Source organism: Phyllobates terribilis, unplaced genomic scaffold, assembly GCF_046119375.1.
Source record: "Phyllobates terribilis strain yellow unplaced genomic scaffold, ASM4611937v1 Scaffold_3__8_contigs__length_932513732, whole genome shotgun sequence".
In the NCBI taxonomy this organism is placed as follows: Eukaryota; Metazoa; Chordata; class Amphibia; order Anura; family Dendrobatidae; genus Phyllobates; species Phyllobates terribilis.
In genome coordinates this window covers 468,035,136-468,052,054 of record NW_027362763.1, presented here as the reverse complement: position 1 = coordinate 468,052,054, position 16,919 = coordinate 468,035,136, and the positions used below count along the sequence as shown (strand labels likewise).

At 43.8% G+C, this 16,919-nt stretch overlaps 1 protein-coding gene across 2 annotated transcripts in view; it reads right to left on the bottom strand.

Annotated features, from left to right (window-relative positions):
• The window catches only part of AFG1L (AFG1 like ATPase), a 130,940-nt gene that overhangs the window by 55,495 nt on the left and 58,526 nt on the right, over positions 1–16,919 (bottom strand). For both annotated transcript variants that reach the window (XM_073675812.1, XM_073675813.1), the window contains exon 6: positions 12,634–12,733. In XM_073675812.1, coding sequence (XP_073531913.1) covers positions 12,634–12,733 — 100 coding nt within the window. The remainder of the gene's footprint in view (positions 1–12,633; positions 12,734–16,919) is intronic.

The following is a 16,919-nucleotide window of genomic DNA, read 5'->3' as shown; positions in this document are numbered from 1 at the left end:
CCACACCGTATAGTGGCCCCACATAGTGCTCCACACCGTATAGTGGCCCCACATAACAAAAAAAAAAATACTCACCTCTGCTCTTTACCCCACTGCTCCAGTCTATTCATGGTGTCTTGAGATACTCTGCACATCTCGGTACAGCGAGCGCATTGTAATGATGTCATAGCGCCTGCTACGCTGATATTTCAGAGGCAGAGGTGAATGATGGGAGAGGGAACATCAGCTGACGCTCCCTCCTCCATTATTCCTTTCAACTGTATCGGAATCTAGGGTAGCGATATAGTTGAAAGTGCGATGCCGAGTGGGTGACCCGCCAGGCATTGTAGGCCAGATATACTCGGATGACCCACCAGGCGTCACGGTCTAAATATACTCACCCTGGGAGCCAGATTTCGCCTGCGGGCCTGAGTTTAACATATGTGCTTTAAAGAGAACCTGTCACCATAAATAACGCTGTTAACCTGCAGAAATGGAGTTAATCTGCAGCTTAAGAGCATTATTATGCTGCCCGGTACCTGCAAACAGCCGAATACAGCGGAGAGAAAATGAACTTTATTCCACCGCAGCAGCATTCCGGTTTCAATTAAGGTGGCTGCGCTGGTTCAGTCACCACTCTGAGAATACATAGCGGCCACTGTAAGCGCGCCCCCGGGCCTGACTGACACTCCCTCTGCAATGCAGCCAGCTGTCAGTCAGGGCCGGGGTCGCGGTTACAGCGGCTGCTCTGGTGACTGAAGCAGCGTCGCCCCCACCTCTATGACTGAAACCGAATGCTGGCAGGGAGAATAAAGTTCATTTGCTCCCCGCTGCATTCGGCTCTGTACAGACACTGGGCAGCATAATAACCCAATTAACCTGCAGATTAACAGCATATCTACAGGTTAACAGCGTTATTTCTGGTGACAGGTTCCCTTTAAGCTAAATACTGCATCAAAACGTCAATTCATGAGCCTGTCCAGAACATTCACCTAAAATTTTTTATCAGGAAACCTAAAGTAGATAAGTAGTTAGATATTGCCCTCTGAAGTCCATAGGTATTTTATCACAGTCCTACCTGTGGGCATGTGCACCTTCTCCTCAGCACTAGCGCCACCGCCGCCACTCTCCTCTGCACGCGCACCATCTCCTCAGCACTAGAGCCACCAGCACCCTCCTCAGTGGAGTGTCGACGGCGCTAGTGCTGAGGAGATGGTGCGTATGCAGAGGAGAGTGGCAGCGGCACTAGTGCTGAGGAGATGGTGCGCATGCAGAGGAGAGTGGCAGCGGCACCAGTGCTGAGGAGATGGTGCGCATGCAGAGGAGAGTGGCAGCGGCACTAGTGCTGAGGAGATGGTGCGCATGCAGAGGAGAGTGGCAGCGGCACTAGTGCTGAGGAGATGGTGCGCATGCAGAGGAGAGTGGCAGCGGCACTAGTGCGGAGGAGATGGTGTGCATGCAGAGGAGAGTGGCAGTGGCACTAGTGCTGAGGAGATGGTGCGCATGCAGAGGAGAGTGGCAGCGGCACTAGTGCTGAGGAGATGGTGCGCATGCAGAGGAGAGTGGCAGCTGCACTAGTGCGGAGGAGATGGTGCGCATGCAGAGGAGAGTGGCAGCGGCACTAGTGCTGAGGAGATGGTGCGCATGCAGAGGAGAGTGGCAGCGGCACTAGTGCTGAGGAGATGGTGCGCATGCAGAGGAGAGTGGCAGCGGCACTAGTGCTGAGGAGATGGTGCGCATGCAGAGGAGAGTGGCAGAGGCACTAGAGCTGAGGAGATGGTGCGCATGCAGAGGAGAGTGGCAGCGGCACTAGTGCTGAGGAGATGGTGCGCATGCAGAGTGGCAGTGGCACTAGTGCTGAGGAGATGGTGCGCATGCAGAGGAGAGTGGCAGAGGCACTAGTGCTGAGGAGATGGTGCGCATGCAGAGGAGAGTGGCAGCGGCACTAGAGCTGAGGAGATGGTGCGCATGCAGAGGAGAGTGGCAGCGGCACTAGTGCTGAGGAGATGGTGCGCATGCAGAGGAGAGTGGCAGTGGCACTAGAGCTGAGGAGATGGTGTGCATGCAGAGGAGAGTGGCAGCGGCACTAGTGCTGAGGAGATGGTGCGTGTGCCCACAGGGAGGGCTCTGCATTCCACCTCTGGCACGCGTGCCATAAGTTCGCCACCACTGCCCTATAATATACAAATTCTGGAGCATCTTTTCTTTTGTGCCATTCCTCTGTTATTCCTTCAATAAATTTATCAACTAATTGACAACTAGATGTTAACAGTTGGAGGTTACACGCTCGTATAGTATCCAAGCAGTGCTGATAGTGCCAGACTGTGTAAGAAGACATCCGTTTGACAAGGAGAATGGTAACACCCAATTGTGAATGTACTTTTATGTTCAATTGAAATAACAGAGGGACAGCATTAAGATGCCCAGAATTGTCATTTCATGAGGAATACAAGTGTTTAAAGGGAATCTGTCAGCAAGTTTTTGCTATGTAATCTGAGAGCACCATAATGTAGGAGAAGAGACCCTAATTACACTGATGTGTCACTTACTGGGCTGTTCTTTGCTGTTTCAATACAATCTGTGTTTTATCAGCAGGGGATTTTCACTACAGGAAAAGCTGCCTCTGCCTTGCAGTCCAGCCACACTCCCAGCACTGATTAGAGACTTTCTGTCAATGTAGATTATACAGAGAAAGCGGCCAATCAGTGGTGTGGGTGGGGTTATATAGAGCTCAGCATTCAAGTTCTGTTAGATCTGCAGCAGAAAAAAACTATAACTATCACTGGAATCAGGGTCCCTGTCCCTACATGCTGACAGATTTCCTTTAATAAATAGCTATAATTTGCGTAGTAACAGTTACTCATTAAAGAAAACCTAGTATGAGATAGGTAACCTTATTACAGCAATTACCTACCATGTTCCCGTATGCAAAAACGCTGGGTTGCTCCTGCAAGTGTTTGCACCAAAGTACACAATAGCAATCTGCTCAAATTAGTGTTTTTTTTGTAATGTAATTGTGTTTTTTTACATGCATTTTTCAGGCTTGACATAGAATCCTGTGGGATACAAATGTGCCAAAAATCATGGGCGTGTGCATTTAAAAAATGCATTTTTTTTTCCCCATATATGTTTTTCAGGCTCCAGATAGAATTCTATGGAAAAAAAAAATAACCCAAAAAATGCACAGTTCAACAGCGTCATTAGACGCACAGCTGGCATGAGTTTTTATTAAAACACATCACATAAACTTTGCTTGACCTCTTAAATGAGTTTTAATGCTATGTGTGAACCTGGCATTAAAGGGTTATCCGGTCTAAAACGTCAAGTCTGTAGTCACTCTAGGCGCGTGCGCTGTGAGGATTCTCCGGTGTCAGTGCTGGGAGCGGTGGTCACGTGACCATATGTATGCGATATGCATGCTCCTGGGCAGAATCCGACTAGGCTGTTTCCAGCCTGCTCAATGTTAGTGTGTTAGGCTGGAAAGAGGCTAGTCGGATTCTGGCATACATATGGTCACGTGACTGCTCCCTCCCAGCGCGGACACCGGCAAATTCTCACAGTGTACACCATGTCAGGATTCACAAGTCTGTAGTCACATAAAGTGGCTGCAGACTTGTCGTTTTATATTGGACTACCCCTTTAAAGTGCAAACTGCACTTGCCTAGTCAGAACAGCGAGATCTCATGATAACACGAGATCTCACTATCTGACAGCAAATACGGCCATTGAGAGCCGTGGGGTCCAGTTTTGCATGCTGGCATCCCACAGCTTGGAAGTTGGGACCAGACTTTTGCTAGAAAGTCCGAGTCCTTTTAGTGGCAGCTTAGGGGCAAATTTCTTTATTATTTTAATTAGGGTTATTTAGAACAGTTATTAAAGCACCACTCCAGCGTTTTTGTTTTTTATTGCACAGTTGGAGTGGTACTACTAATCTAAGTTCGCTGGCCCTAGTATACATACAAGTCCACGGCACCATCATGTGCCTGACCGGAAGTCAGAGGTAACGGTCACAAGCTCTCAATGCAAGTCTATGAGAGCCTCGTTCTGGCCTTGTTGTGCCGCTCATAGACTTACATAGAGCAGTGATTTCCAGCTCACCCAGCAAACAATGGAGGGATCCGGCAGGTCACAAACTGCTGGAGACCGACAAGTGCAGCAATGATAAAAGATGAAGATGGCGGCTAATAAGTATAAGAGTGGGGGCTGGGAACTTACATTAGTAGCATCACTCCAGCTCTGCAATAGAAAAATGCTGGAGTGGTGCTTAAATGTGTGTCTGCTTCCTTTTCAGAAATAAAATAGGCAGCCAGATGACAGACAGATCAAAAATATGCATGATTGGCTCTATAATGAAAGCCACAACTTAATGGACAAAACCAACACACAAACTACCTCAATGAATTACAATGGGGTCTAGTAAGGTGTTCACCTCTCCGGCAAAAAAATAAGGACTGTTTGCAGGGCCACCTTCCTTGCTCTTTGAGAAAGCCACCTGGCGAAACCTAGGTCAGAGTTCTGGGGTTTCCTATCCTGTGTTATTCCCTGCTTATATAACATGTCTGTTTGTTTGATATATGCAGAGGTTCTTTTATACTTATATCAATCCACTTTAAATTTTTCTCTATATATGTACGATATATTTATTCACCCTGCTGCTATATCTAAATACAGATTGATAATTTCATATAGGGAAAATAATATTGTTATTTTATTATACCCACTCTCTATACGTTTCACTGTGAAATTACCTTAGTGTATTGCCTTTTTCACTCTATACGTATTTCTTAAGTGATTTTTAACTTGATGCATTAATAAAATTATATTCTTTATTGAATAATATTTCTTAGTTTGTGTTTATTCAAGTTCATTAGTAGGATGTAGGGCCACCTTCCTAGTCAAGTATAATAGAAATTCTTAAAGAGCCTCTGAAGCAAATGTGTACTAACTCTACAATATATATCAAGAGTCAACTAAAGAGATATGCTTTAAAGGGAACCTTTCATGCCCCAAAATCAGGGCCGGCGTCAGCACCCGGCGCACCCGGGCAAATGCCGGGGCCCTGAGCAGGCAGAGGGGCCCACTGGCGGTCGCGCACCCCGCTGGGCTATGGGCGGAGGAGAGCGGTGTCAGCGCCCGCCCTTCTCCGCCGCTTGCTCAGGGCCCCGGCAGCTGGATACTTACCTCTCCCCGTGCCTCCGCAGATCCGCTGTCTTCCTGCTCTGCGCTCCCTGTGACGTCTCAGGTCAGAGGGCACGGTGACGCCTTTACACCGCGCCCTCCCCTGAGCCATCACAGGGAGCGCTGAGCAGGAAGACGCCGACAACGCTGGAGTTTGGACCCGAGCAGCAGGTAGCAGGTGAGCAGAAGGGAGGTGAGTATTTGATTTTTTTTTTTTTAATGTATGGAGGCATGGGGCAGTATAAAGAGAAGGGGGGGGGGCATCCTGCATGGGGCATTATAAAGAGAGGGGGGGACATCCTGCATAGGGCATTATAGAGAGAGGGGGGGACATCCTGCATGGGGCATTATAAAGAGGAGGGGTGACAGCATGCATGGGGCATTATAAGGTGGGGAACAGCCTGCATGGGGCATTATAAAGAGGGGGGGGACATCCTGCATGGGGCATTATAAGGTGGGGAACAGCCTGCATGGGGCATTATAAAGAGGAGGGGTGACAGCATGCATGGGGCATTATAAGGTGGGGAACAGCCTGCATGGGGCATTATAAGGTGGGGAACAGCCTGCATGGGGCATTATAAAGAGGGGGGGGACATCCTGCATGGGGCATTATAAGGTGGGGAACAGCCTGCATGGGGCATTATAAAGAGGAGGGGTGACAGCATGCATGGGGCATTATAAGGTGGGGAACAGCCTGCATGGGGCATTATAAGGTGGGGAACAGCTTGCATGGGGCATTATAAAGAGGGGGGGACATCCTGCATGGGGCATTATAAAGAGGAGGGGTGACAGCATGCATGGGGCATTATAAGGTGGGGAACAGCCTGCATGGGGCATTATAAAGAGGAGGGGTGACAGCCTGCATGAGGCATTATAAGGTGGGGAACAGCCTGCATGGGGCATTATAAAGAGGGGGGGGACATCCTGCATGGGGCATTATAAAGAGGAGGGGTGACATCCTGCATGGGGCATTATAAAGAGGAGGGGTGACAGCCTGCATGGGGCATTATAAGGTGGGGAACAGCCTGCATGGGGCATTATAAAGGGGGGGGGCAGCCTGTATGGGGCATTATGTGGGGGGTAACAGCCTGCATGGAGCATTATAAGGGGGGGACAGCCTGTATGGGGCATTATGTGGGGGGTAACTGCCTGCATGCAGCATTATATGGGGGCCAGTATCCTGTATGGAGCGTTATAAGGCGATCGGTATCCTGTATGGAGCGTTATATGGGGGCCAGTATCCTGTATGGAGTTTTATAAGGGGACCAGTATCCTGTATGGAGCCTTATATGGGGGCCAGTATTCCGTATGGAGCCTTATATGGGGGCCAGTATTCCGTATGGAGCCTTATATGGGGGCCAGTATTCCGTATGGAGCCTTATATGGGGGCCAGTATTCCGCATGGAGCCTTATATGGGGGTCAGTATTCCGCATGGAGCCTTATATGGGGGCCAGTATTCCGTATGGGGCCTTATATGGGGGCCAGTATTCCTTATGGAGCCTTATATGGGGGCCACTATTCTGTGTGGAGCGATTCACCGGTTTCTGAGCTATTGTGGAATTTACAATAGATATCACTCATGTAATGTAAGAAGTGAAATCTTTGCATTGTACTATATATATATATATATATATATATATATATATATATATATATATATATATATATATATATATATATATATATATATATATATATATTTCTCCGCCGTATCTCTGCATCATGAATCGTGGTATGTGTTAAAGGGGCCCACTGAGACTCTTTCGCCCGGGGCCCAGAAAAACCTGGAGCCGGCCCTGCCCAAAATGCTACTATTCTGCAGGTTAATAGCGTTTTAAAGCCGCGCGGCCGCTGCACTGACAGCTCAGCTTCCAGGAAGAAATTAACTTTGTTCCTCCTGGCAACCGCTGGCTTTCAGTCATAAGAAGCACGGACGGCTTTTACCAAGAGGGGATGAACTTTATTCTGATGCCTTTCAATCATAGAGGTGTGCCAACAAACCTTCAGTCCCCGCTCAGTACATAGTGAGCGGCATCTGTAACCACAACCCGGCACTGACTGACAGCAGGCTCAACACTGATGCATTGCAGAGCTGGCTGTCAGTCAGTGCTGGGGCATGATAACAGCTGCTGATCACTATGTACTGAGTGTGGACTGAAGGTTTGTTAGAACGCTTCTATGCTTGAAAGCCGAGTAATAAAGTTCATTTCCTCCCGGCAGCCAGGATTTCCGTGCGGCGGCTGCACAGCTATTAACCGGCAGATTGATCTCATAGGCTGATAGCGCTTTTTGACTTGTCAGGTTACCTGTAAATGTGTTGACCAGCACACAGTATCTCCAATGTCATTTATATACATTGATGTTGGTTACAAAAACCCAAAATAACTTTTTATCTATTAAAAAATTCAACGAACATAATATATTCAGTATTTCAGTGAGAGAGACCACAGTTGCTCTATGACACTTAAGAAAGAAGACTGTATTGATTAATCTTAAGAGGAGATTTTTTTTTTTTTACTATCATTTAAATATGATGCTAATTAGAAAGGTAATGAAGTACACCATTCTCCTCTGATCTTCAACTATCAAGAATATCTTATCTGCAAGATTTATAAAGCTATTATTTGAAAACTAGAATATAAAAGGGAATAAAATGTAAAACTTGTGCTGTTTTCATACAGCACCTATGAAAATCCTATTGTTTAATGAACACTATGAAAGATCAGGGTTCACTTTGTAACTTGCTATTTTTTAAGAATGTTTTCTAAACGATGGTAGCCAAATACTGTCACGGGAGACGGAGTGTTTATATCTAACATTAGTATCATCGCTAAGAAGAAAGAACCCTATAACAATGTCTTAGAGAGAATACGTTTAAGGAGAATGATATATTGAGTACAATGTAGGAAATTGTGCTCTTTCCATATTCACAAATCTGCTCATACTCCGACAATACACAGTGGAATATCCCCCAGACACCTTTGTAGAAGCATTACAAATTGTTCTATGTGTTAAGCCCACCACACACATTCAATGGATGACGGATTAATGATGCTTTGACCAATCATTTGGATGACAGCCATCTCATCTGACTCTCCCACACACAGGAGCGCTCATTTGGCCGAAATCAGACATGCCAGATTGACATCTCCACCGATGATCAGTTGGTCAGAGCACCCATACACATCAGTGTCAGCCAAACCCATCGATATCGAAGGACGCGGCCAATATTAGTCTAATGTTTATGGAGAGCTTTAGACTCTTTTCAGATTGCATTTTTCTCTCTGATAAATGCATACGCTGGGAAAAACTACCAGACGTACCGATATAGTTTCAACCCTTCTCGACATGTGATTCCATAAACAGTGGGTGCCAGCTGAATTATACAGCCAACACTTGACTGCAATTGTGGGTCTCGAAGAAAACTCCAGTTGCAATTTAATCAGTTAATTGCTGCAGTCAGTAGTGACCGTGGCATCTAAGTGGTTAGCCAGCCCACAACCATTGCACAATCGAGGGGTACTAATGCTCTGTCATGACAGGTGGTGTATGTCATGTAAATACCCGTTAATCCATTCTCTACTGCAAAAAAGAATGAAACCCTAACATATATTACTAGAAGACTATTAGTCTCAATCCGGTAAATGTGAATGTGGGAGTGCCGATAAACAAAGGTACTGAGCGGTGACTCAAGCTGCTATCTCCTGTGGTCCCATTCAAAATGAATGGAGTGGCAGTGCACAAAATCGACAACTGCTCCATTCACAAGGGTCTCATTAGAGCCCCGGTTCTCAAGACTGGTATGGGTTCAGTGGTCGGACAGCCATCAATCAGGAAGTTATCTCATATCCTAAAAATAGAGTATAATGTCCAAACTTGAGAATACCCCTTTAAGGTCATGGGCAGGAAAATCAATAGAGCCTATATACTTTTCTTTATCTGAGGCCTCTGCTGTTGGCATGTGTTTAGGTGTCAATAGTTAAATTAAACCATTATGTTTCACTGTAGGCACCATGGATTTTGAAAAATTATTTTAGAAAAATGCATTGTGCCTATAGTGAAACATGGTGGTGGCAGTGTCCTTGTGTGCGGCTGCATGAATGCTGCTAGTGTCAGGGAGCTACATTTCATTGATCGTATCATGATTTCACAGATGTATTTATCTACATTGAAAGAGAAGATGTTACCATGACTCTGTGCCCTTGGTAGATGTGCACTTTGCCAACATGACAATGATCCAAAACAGACATCTGTTGCATTTCTGAAGAACAAGGTGAAAGTGATTCAATATTTCTCCTGGTCTGAACCCAATCAAACACCTATGGATAAAGCTGAAGAGACGAGTTGAGCATCTCTCTCCATCCAGCATTCAGGCTCTAAAAGAGGTCGTTCTTGAGGAATGGAAACAGATAGATGTTGCAATATCTCGCCAACTGGTTCATTCGATGCCCATAAGACCTGGTGCTGTCCTTCAAAATCATGGAGGTCATACAAAATACTAGACGTATTCATTTTTGATGTGTGGTGTATTAATTTTTGCATCAACTAATTTTGATAAAACTGAAAAATATTTAGATTTGAGAGTCCTCAGTGGTTGATATCTTTTAATGGCTAACTGAAAAGATGGTAACAGGTTGCAAGCTTTCAAGACTACTCAGGCCTCTTCATCAGGCTAGTATAACCCAAAATCTGAAGAGTCACATATTTATACACAATAGGACACAGAAATAATGCAATAGATGAGACAGGTGATGAAAAGCAGAGCTATTACTAAGGGAGAGAGAAACATTTCTGGCTGTAAATATTTTAGCAGTTCATAGTGTTGTGATGAACCCACAAGTCTGATGGGCACATTCCTTAGTTGCACCATCTTTTCAGTTAGCCATTTTTAGGTATTAACCACTGAGGACTCTCAAATCTAAATATTTTTCTATCTACTGGCTAACAAGGTACAAGAATATATATATGAATATATATATATATATATATATATATATATATATATATATATATATATATATATATATATTTGTTTCCCTGTAATAAAACTGAAGATTTTGTAATGAAAGGTATATTATTAACCTAACTTCCATTTATGAGCTAAAAAAATAAAACAATTCAGTCTTTTTAAAATGTTGAAAGCTGTTCTTGTACTCCATGTGACCGTGATTAAAATCTTACTTTTCAACGGGGGTGTACTCATTTATGTTGAGCACTGATATATATATATATATATATATATATATATATACAGTACAGACCAAAAGTTTGGACACACCATCTCATTTAAAGATTTTTCTGTATTTTCATGACTATGAAAATTGTACATTCACACTGATGGCATCAAAACTATGAATTAACACGTGGAATTATAAACTTAACAAAAAAGTGTGAAACAACTGAAAATATGTCTTATATTCTAGGTTCTTCAAAGTAGCCACCTTTTGCTTTGATGACTGCTTTGTACACTCTTGGCATTCTCTTGATGAGCTTCAAGAGGTAGTCACCGTAAATAGTCTGCCAACAATCTTGAAGGGGTTCCCAGAGATGCTTAGCACTTGTTGGCCCTTTTGTCTTCATTCTGCGGTCCAGCTCACCCCAAACCATCTCGATTGGGTTCAGGTCTGGTGACTGTGGAGGCCAGGTCATCTGGCGTAGCACCCCATCACTCTCCTTCTTGGTCAAATAGCCCTTACACAGCCTGGAGGTGTGTTTGGGGTCATTGTCCTGTTGAAAAATAAATGAGGGTCCAACTAAACGCAAACCGGATGGAATAGCATGCCGCTGCAAGATGCTGTGGTAGCCATGCTGGTTCAGTATGCCTTCAATTTTGAATAAATCCCCAACAGTGTCACCAGCAAAGCACCCTCACACCACCACATCTCCTCCTCAATGCTTCACGGTGGGAACCAGGCATGTAGAGTCCATCCGTTCACCTTTTCTGCGTCGCACAAAGACATGGTTGTTGGCACCAAAGATCTTACATTTGGACACATCAGACCAAAGCACAGATTTCCACTGGTCTAATGTCCATTCCTTGTGTTATTTAGCCCTAACAAGTCTCTTCTGCTTATTGCCTGTCCTTAGCAGTGGTTTCCTAGCAGCTATTTTTCCAGGAAGGCCTGCTGCACAAAGTCTCCTCTTAACAGTTGTTGAAGAGATGTGTCTGCTGCTAGAATTCTGTGTGGCATTGACCTGGTCTCTAATCTGAGCTGCTGTTAACCTGCGATTTCTGAGGCTGGTGACTCGGATAAACTTATGCTCAGAAGCAGAGGTGACTCTTGGTCTTCCTTTCCTGGGGCGGTCCTCATGTGAGCCAGTTTCTTTGTAGCGCTTGATGGTTTTTGCAACTGCACTTGGGGAAACTTTCAAAGTTTTCCCAATTTTTCGCACTGACTGACCTTCATTTCTTAAAGTAATGATGGCCACTTGTTTTTCGTTACTTAGCTGCTTTTTTCTTGCCATAATACAAATTCTAACAGTCTATTCAGTAGGACTATCAGCTGTGTATCCACCTGACTTCTGCACAACACAACTGATGCTCCCCACCCCATTTATAAGGCAAGAAATCCCACTTATTAAACCTGACAGAGCACACCTGTGAAGTGAAAACCATTTCATAGTTTTGATGCCTTCAGTGTGAATGTACAATTTTCATAGTCATGAAAATACAGAAAAATCTTTAAATGAGAAGGTGTGTCCAAACTTTTGGTCTGTACTGTATATATATAGATAATATATTATCCATATATATGCATATATATACATACATATTTATATACACACACACATGCACATATGCAAAAGAAAAAAGTTGAGTTACGTTACAGAACGTTTCGGCTCAAGGTGTGAGCCTTTCTCATACCTTTAGCTGACACATTGTGTACCTTTGGCATGGAGTACATTTTTTCATGTTTTTTTGCTATGTTTGGAGTGTGACCTCTTTCACTCCTTTTTCTTTACAATTATAATCATTTCATAAGTTTTTATACTTTTATTGATAAATATATTGCGTTTATGCAAAGACTCAAAATTTACAGTGTTGATCCTTATTTTTCAAGACTTCTGCTGGTCACTCTGTCAGCTGGATATCAGCTTCTGGGCCAAATCCTGACTGGTATCAGCCCATTCTTGTCTAATCAGTGCTTGGAGGTTAGCACAATTTCTGTGTTTTTGTTTGTCTACCCGGCTTTTTGAGGATTGATCACAGGTTTTCAATGGGATTGAGAAATGAGGAGTTTCCTGGCCATGGACCCAGAATTTCAAAGTTTTATTCACTGAGCCACTGATTTGTCACTGTGCAGTACTGTACTAATATACATATCTTTACATTTCTACCTATATAAAAATGGTATCTTGTTTGCACGTAAAAGAAAATCTAATTTCATATCTTCTTAACTATATGTGCATATTGTTATACACCATAAAAATCAAATTGCAGAATTAGTTTATTATTTGCTTATAAGTACATTTACCCTCTGGCGGTCTGTTGGATGTTGCTACAACAACAACCCCATTTTGAAAGAGATTTTCAAAAAGTTGCTTTAGGATCATGGCATCAGCAATATCTGTCACCTGCAGAAACAGAGTAAATTAACGTTACACGTCATACAATTACATATGCTAAAGGTAACATTTCCAAAATTAAACCAACAGACGTACTATAAATGTATTATAAAGAAAAAAAAACCTCTACGCAAAGATTGAAGAAAAACTTATAACAAAATATATTAGAGGGAATCTGTCAGTAGGATCAACCCCCCTAAGCAGTCTATATGGGCATGTAGGTTATAGGAAGTGGAATAAAATAATGCCTTGATATCTGCGATCTGATGTCTTATTCCAGAGAAATCTATGTTTTTCTTATATGTAAATGAGCTGTTCAGGACTGTGGGCCGGACACTGATCTGCATGAGAATCTGCCTCCAGAGATTACTTTAAATAAAAGGGGGAGTTACCAGTGTGATATATGTAACTAACACAGAACAGCAGAACTGATCGTTGTCTCCTTACAAACACATTAGCAGCTACAGCTCTGCTGTATTGTAACAATATTGCAACCCTATCTTCCTATGAGATGGAAGCTGAAGCGGAGAGGAACCTGCAGATGTGTCAGGTATAATCACACACAGCTCTGAAGTGAGATCAGGAGAGCAGAGAGCGGCCATTACATGTAACACTGGTAACTCCCTAATGAGCGGACATGTCACCAGTTGAGCCAGGCACGGGACTACTGTGGCTTGTAATATGCTGCAGCAGTTAGATGACTAATTTAATTTACTTTTTTTCTGATGGTGAGCAGTTCAAGTCACCTAGCCGCTGCAGCGGTCCTATGGCTGGTTGAACTGCGCAGTCATCTTCTCCGATGCCAATGCAGACCACGGAAAGGCCTGCGCTAGACCTGGGAGGGGACAGCTGCTGTGACTAATTTTGTTATTTTTATAGAACCTACCTCTCAGGCTGTGTGCCCACGATGCGTTTTTTAAGCGTTTTTCGAAGCGGCAATTCCGCCGCAGAAACGCTTAAAAACCGCTTGGTATAAGGTCTGCTATGTTCCCCAATGATAATCCGCATGTGCTGTGCACATGCTGCGGAAATTTCCGCTCCGGATTATCATTGCGGAAAAAAATGCAGCGCTACCAATTATTTTGCGGAATTGCGGCGATTTTGCTGCCATTGACCTGCACTGAATCGCTTAATATCCGCATGACTACATGTGCACATGTGGATATTAAGCGATTCAATGTGTGGATGGTACCCGGATCTGGAGAAGAGGAGACTCTCCTCCAGACCTGGGTACCATAGTACCTGTAAAAAAAAGAATTTAAAATAAAAATATACATTACACTTACCATCCGATGGCCCCCGGTCTCCATAGCGATGCGTCCGGTCTCCCCGGTGTCTCGCAGTGGTGTAAAAGGACCTTCCATGACGTCATTTAGTCATGTGACGAGTCATGCACCCGCTGACGTCGGCGGTCGCGTGACCTGTCACATGACTAAATGACGTAATGGAAGGTCCTTTTACACCACTGCGAGACACCGGGGAGACCGGACGCCATCGGAAGGTGAGTATATATATATATAATTTTTTTTTACCATTTTTATTCTTTATTTTAACTAACTTGGTCACATTATATAAAATCCATGCCGGTTGGATGGATTTATATAGTGTGACCAAGTTGTCAAGCACTTTCCAAGTGATGCTAAAATCGCTTGGAAAGAGCTTGACAACCTGCATGCGAATCGCATGATCAAAACGCTTCACATCTGCATGTCCCTGGCAGGAAAAACGTATATAAAATCTGCATGTACTATCCGCATGTACAATCCGCATGTACAATCCGCATGTACAATCTGCATGTGTTTTTTCTGCCAGGGGAGATGCAGAAACGCTCAGGAAAAAATCCGGAGCATTTCTGCATCGTGGGCACATAGCCTCAAGTGATGAGAGCTTTTTCCTTTTACAACCCCTTTAAATTGTGATAACTTAAAGGGATATTCTCATCTCAGATATTTAAGACATAAATGTCTGATAGATGTTAGTCAAACCCCTTGGATCTCCACCTATTTTAGGAATGATAACCTAAACTGCATCAATGTGAACAAAGAGGTGGTAAAAGGAAATATGTCAACAGGTTTTTGCTACCCCATCTAAAAGCTGCATAATTTAGTGACAGAGACCCTGATTTTAGTGAGGTGGCATTTACTGAGTTGCTTGCTGTCATTTTGATAAATCACATTTTTTTCTGCTGCAGTTCTTTCAATACTGAATTCTGTATAACCCCGTCCACACAGCCGATTGGCAACTTTCAGCCCATGTACCCAGAAAGCTGTCAGTCAGTGTTGGGGGATGGGGTTATACAGAGCTCATGGATATGGAGGACTACATGGCAGCAGGGTTATTAGTCCTCTAGTGATAATCACCTGCTGATAAAACAGTGATTTTATCAAAACTGCATTAAACATCCCAGTAAGGGATACATCTCTGGAATCATGGTCTCTGTCTCAATATTATGCTGCTCTCAGATTCAGTGGCAAAAACCTGTTGACATATTTCCTTTAAGCATGAGAAGCTCTCTTCATTCACTTTTATAGGAATCCCAAATAAGTTCTGCATGCTTTCTCAGATACGTGTCAACCTTGCCATTGACATCACCATGAGACAGGTTCCGTTTGTAGGATAATTGCTGGTTCCAGTGGTGTATAAACAATAAATGAATGCAATGGGAATACCCCTTTAAGGACAATACTTAATAAAGGGTTATTAAGATGTGTCAAGAAAATGTCTAAACTTTTTCCACTGTGATTATACTTCACTAAATAAAACTGTAAAACCTTTTAGGGATTGGAGGGGTTGTCCACTACTAGTACAACTCCTTCTCGAACCTCACTTTGGCCCCGATAAAATAAAAAAGCTTATACTCACCTCCTGTGCCGGCACTCGCGGTCCTGGGACTCCCGTGTGGCTGTTGTGACACATGAACCAGTCGTCGAATCAGCGCTGGCGTCACTGTCTTCGCCTTCTTGTCGAATTAAACAGGAAGAGGAAGTCCGGGCTGCAGCTGATCTTTGACATCTTCTTCATCATCAATTTGTCCAAAGGCCGAGACAGTGACACCAGCGCTGATTGGGCGCCGGGCTCATGTGTCACAACAACCACATAGGAGCCCCAGGACCGCGAGTGCCGATACCGCTGGAACAGCGTCGGGCCGGGAGGGAAGTATAGGCTTTTTTATTTTTTGAGGGCCAAGCGAGGGGTACGACAAGGAGTTGTTCAAGTAGTGGACAACTTCTTTAACCCCATTTTAGTAATTAATTCCATGTAGAGTCACAAGCAACTTTCGGCCGAAACCTTGATTACAAATCTCCACAAGTGTGAAGGTCGGCTGTGTACTTTTAGTACCCTTAGTATACATGAGTTTTGAATAGGGAGGGGGGTAGGGAGTAATGGTCCTTTACAATGCGAAAGAATCGTTCCTCATTTCACAACTATCTTGTAGCCTAAACAGGTTGCCGATCACCAGAGGAATGAGCAAAACGCTCATTCGTTTGATGAAATGATCTTTTGAGCTCCACAAAGCAGGACTTGCGTTGCCGAGAACAAGGGCATGTGTAGTGAACGATCTAGTACAGATCACTCAGTGTGCATCTAAACCATGGTTTGCCTATGCAAACAGTCTGTTAAATGGCCGCTGATCAGTAACATGCGCTATGGTGGCCTATGTAAATGGACCCTAAGCCACTGCCAGACAACTCTGGCAGTAGCTTATCTCCCTTGAAGCAAATAGGATGCTACAGCCCCATACTTCGTTCCCCAACATTTGTCATCAGGGGAAAGTTGAGACAACCAACATAAACACAGATGGCCGGCTAGTCCAATCAAAGTCAAGTTGGTGAATCATACAAATTAAAATTACTATGGGTAATTGCACCGAGCCTTCAGTAAAGGAACATATAAGTAATAGTGGACTAAACAATGGCGCTCATTCCTAAATATCTGGCTCTAGGCAGTTATTTAAGTCAAGATTTGAGCTGAAAATGTGCAATTTTCCGGTTGAAAACATGCAATTTTTAAAGTAGATAGCGGTTTTGCTTTTACCATCATATCATCCAGGCTCTGCGAATACCATTATGTTTAATTGAAAGAATACAAGTGCTTCCTTCACAAAGTCGCTATAAACATTAGGGTGATCCATTTAATTAGAGCCGACATAATGAACACCACAAAACAAGAATGTTATTTTACATTCCTATTATTC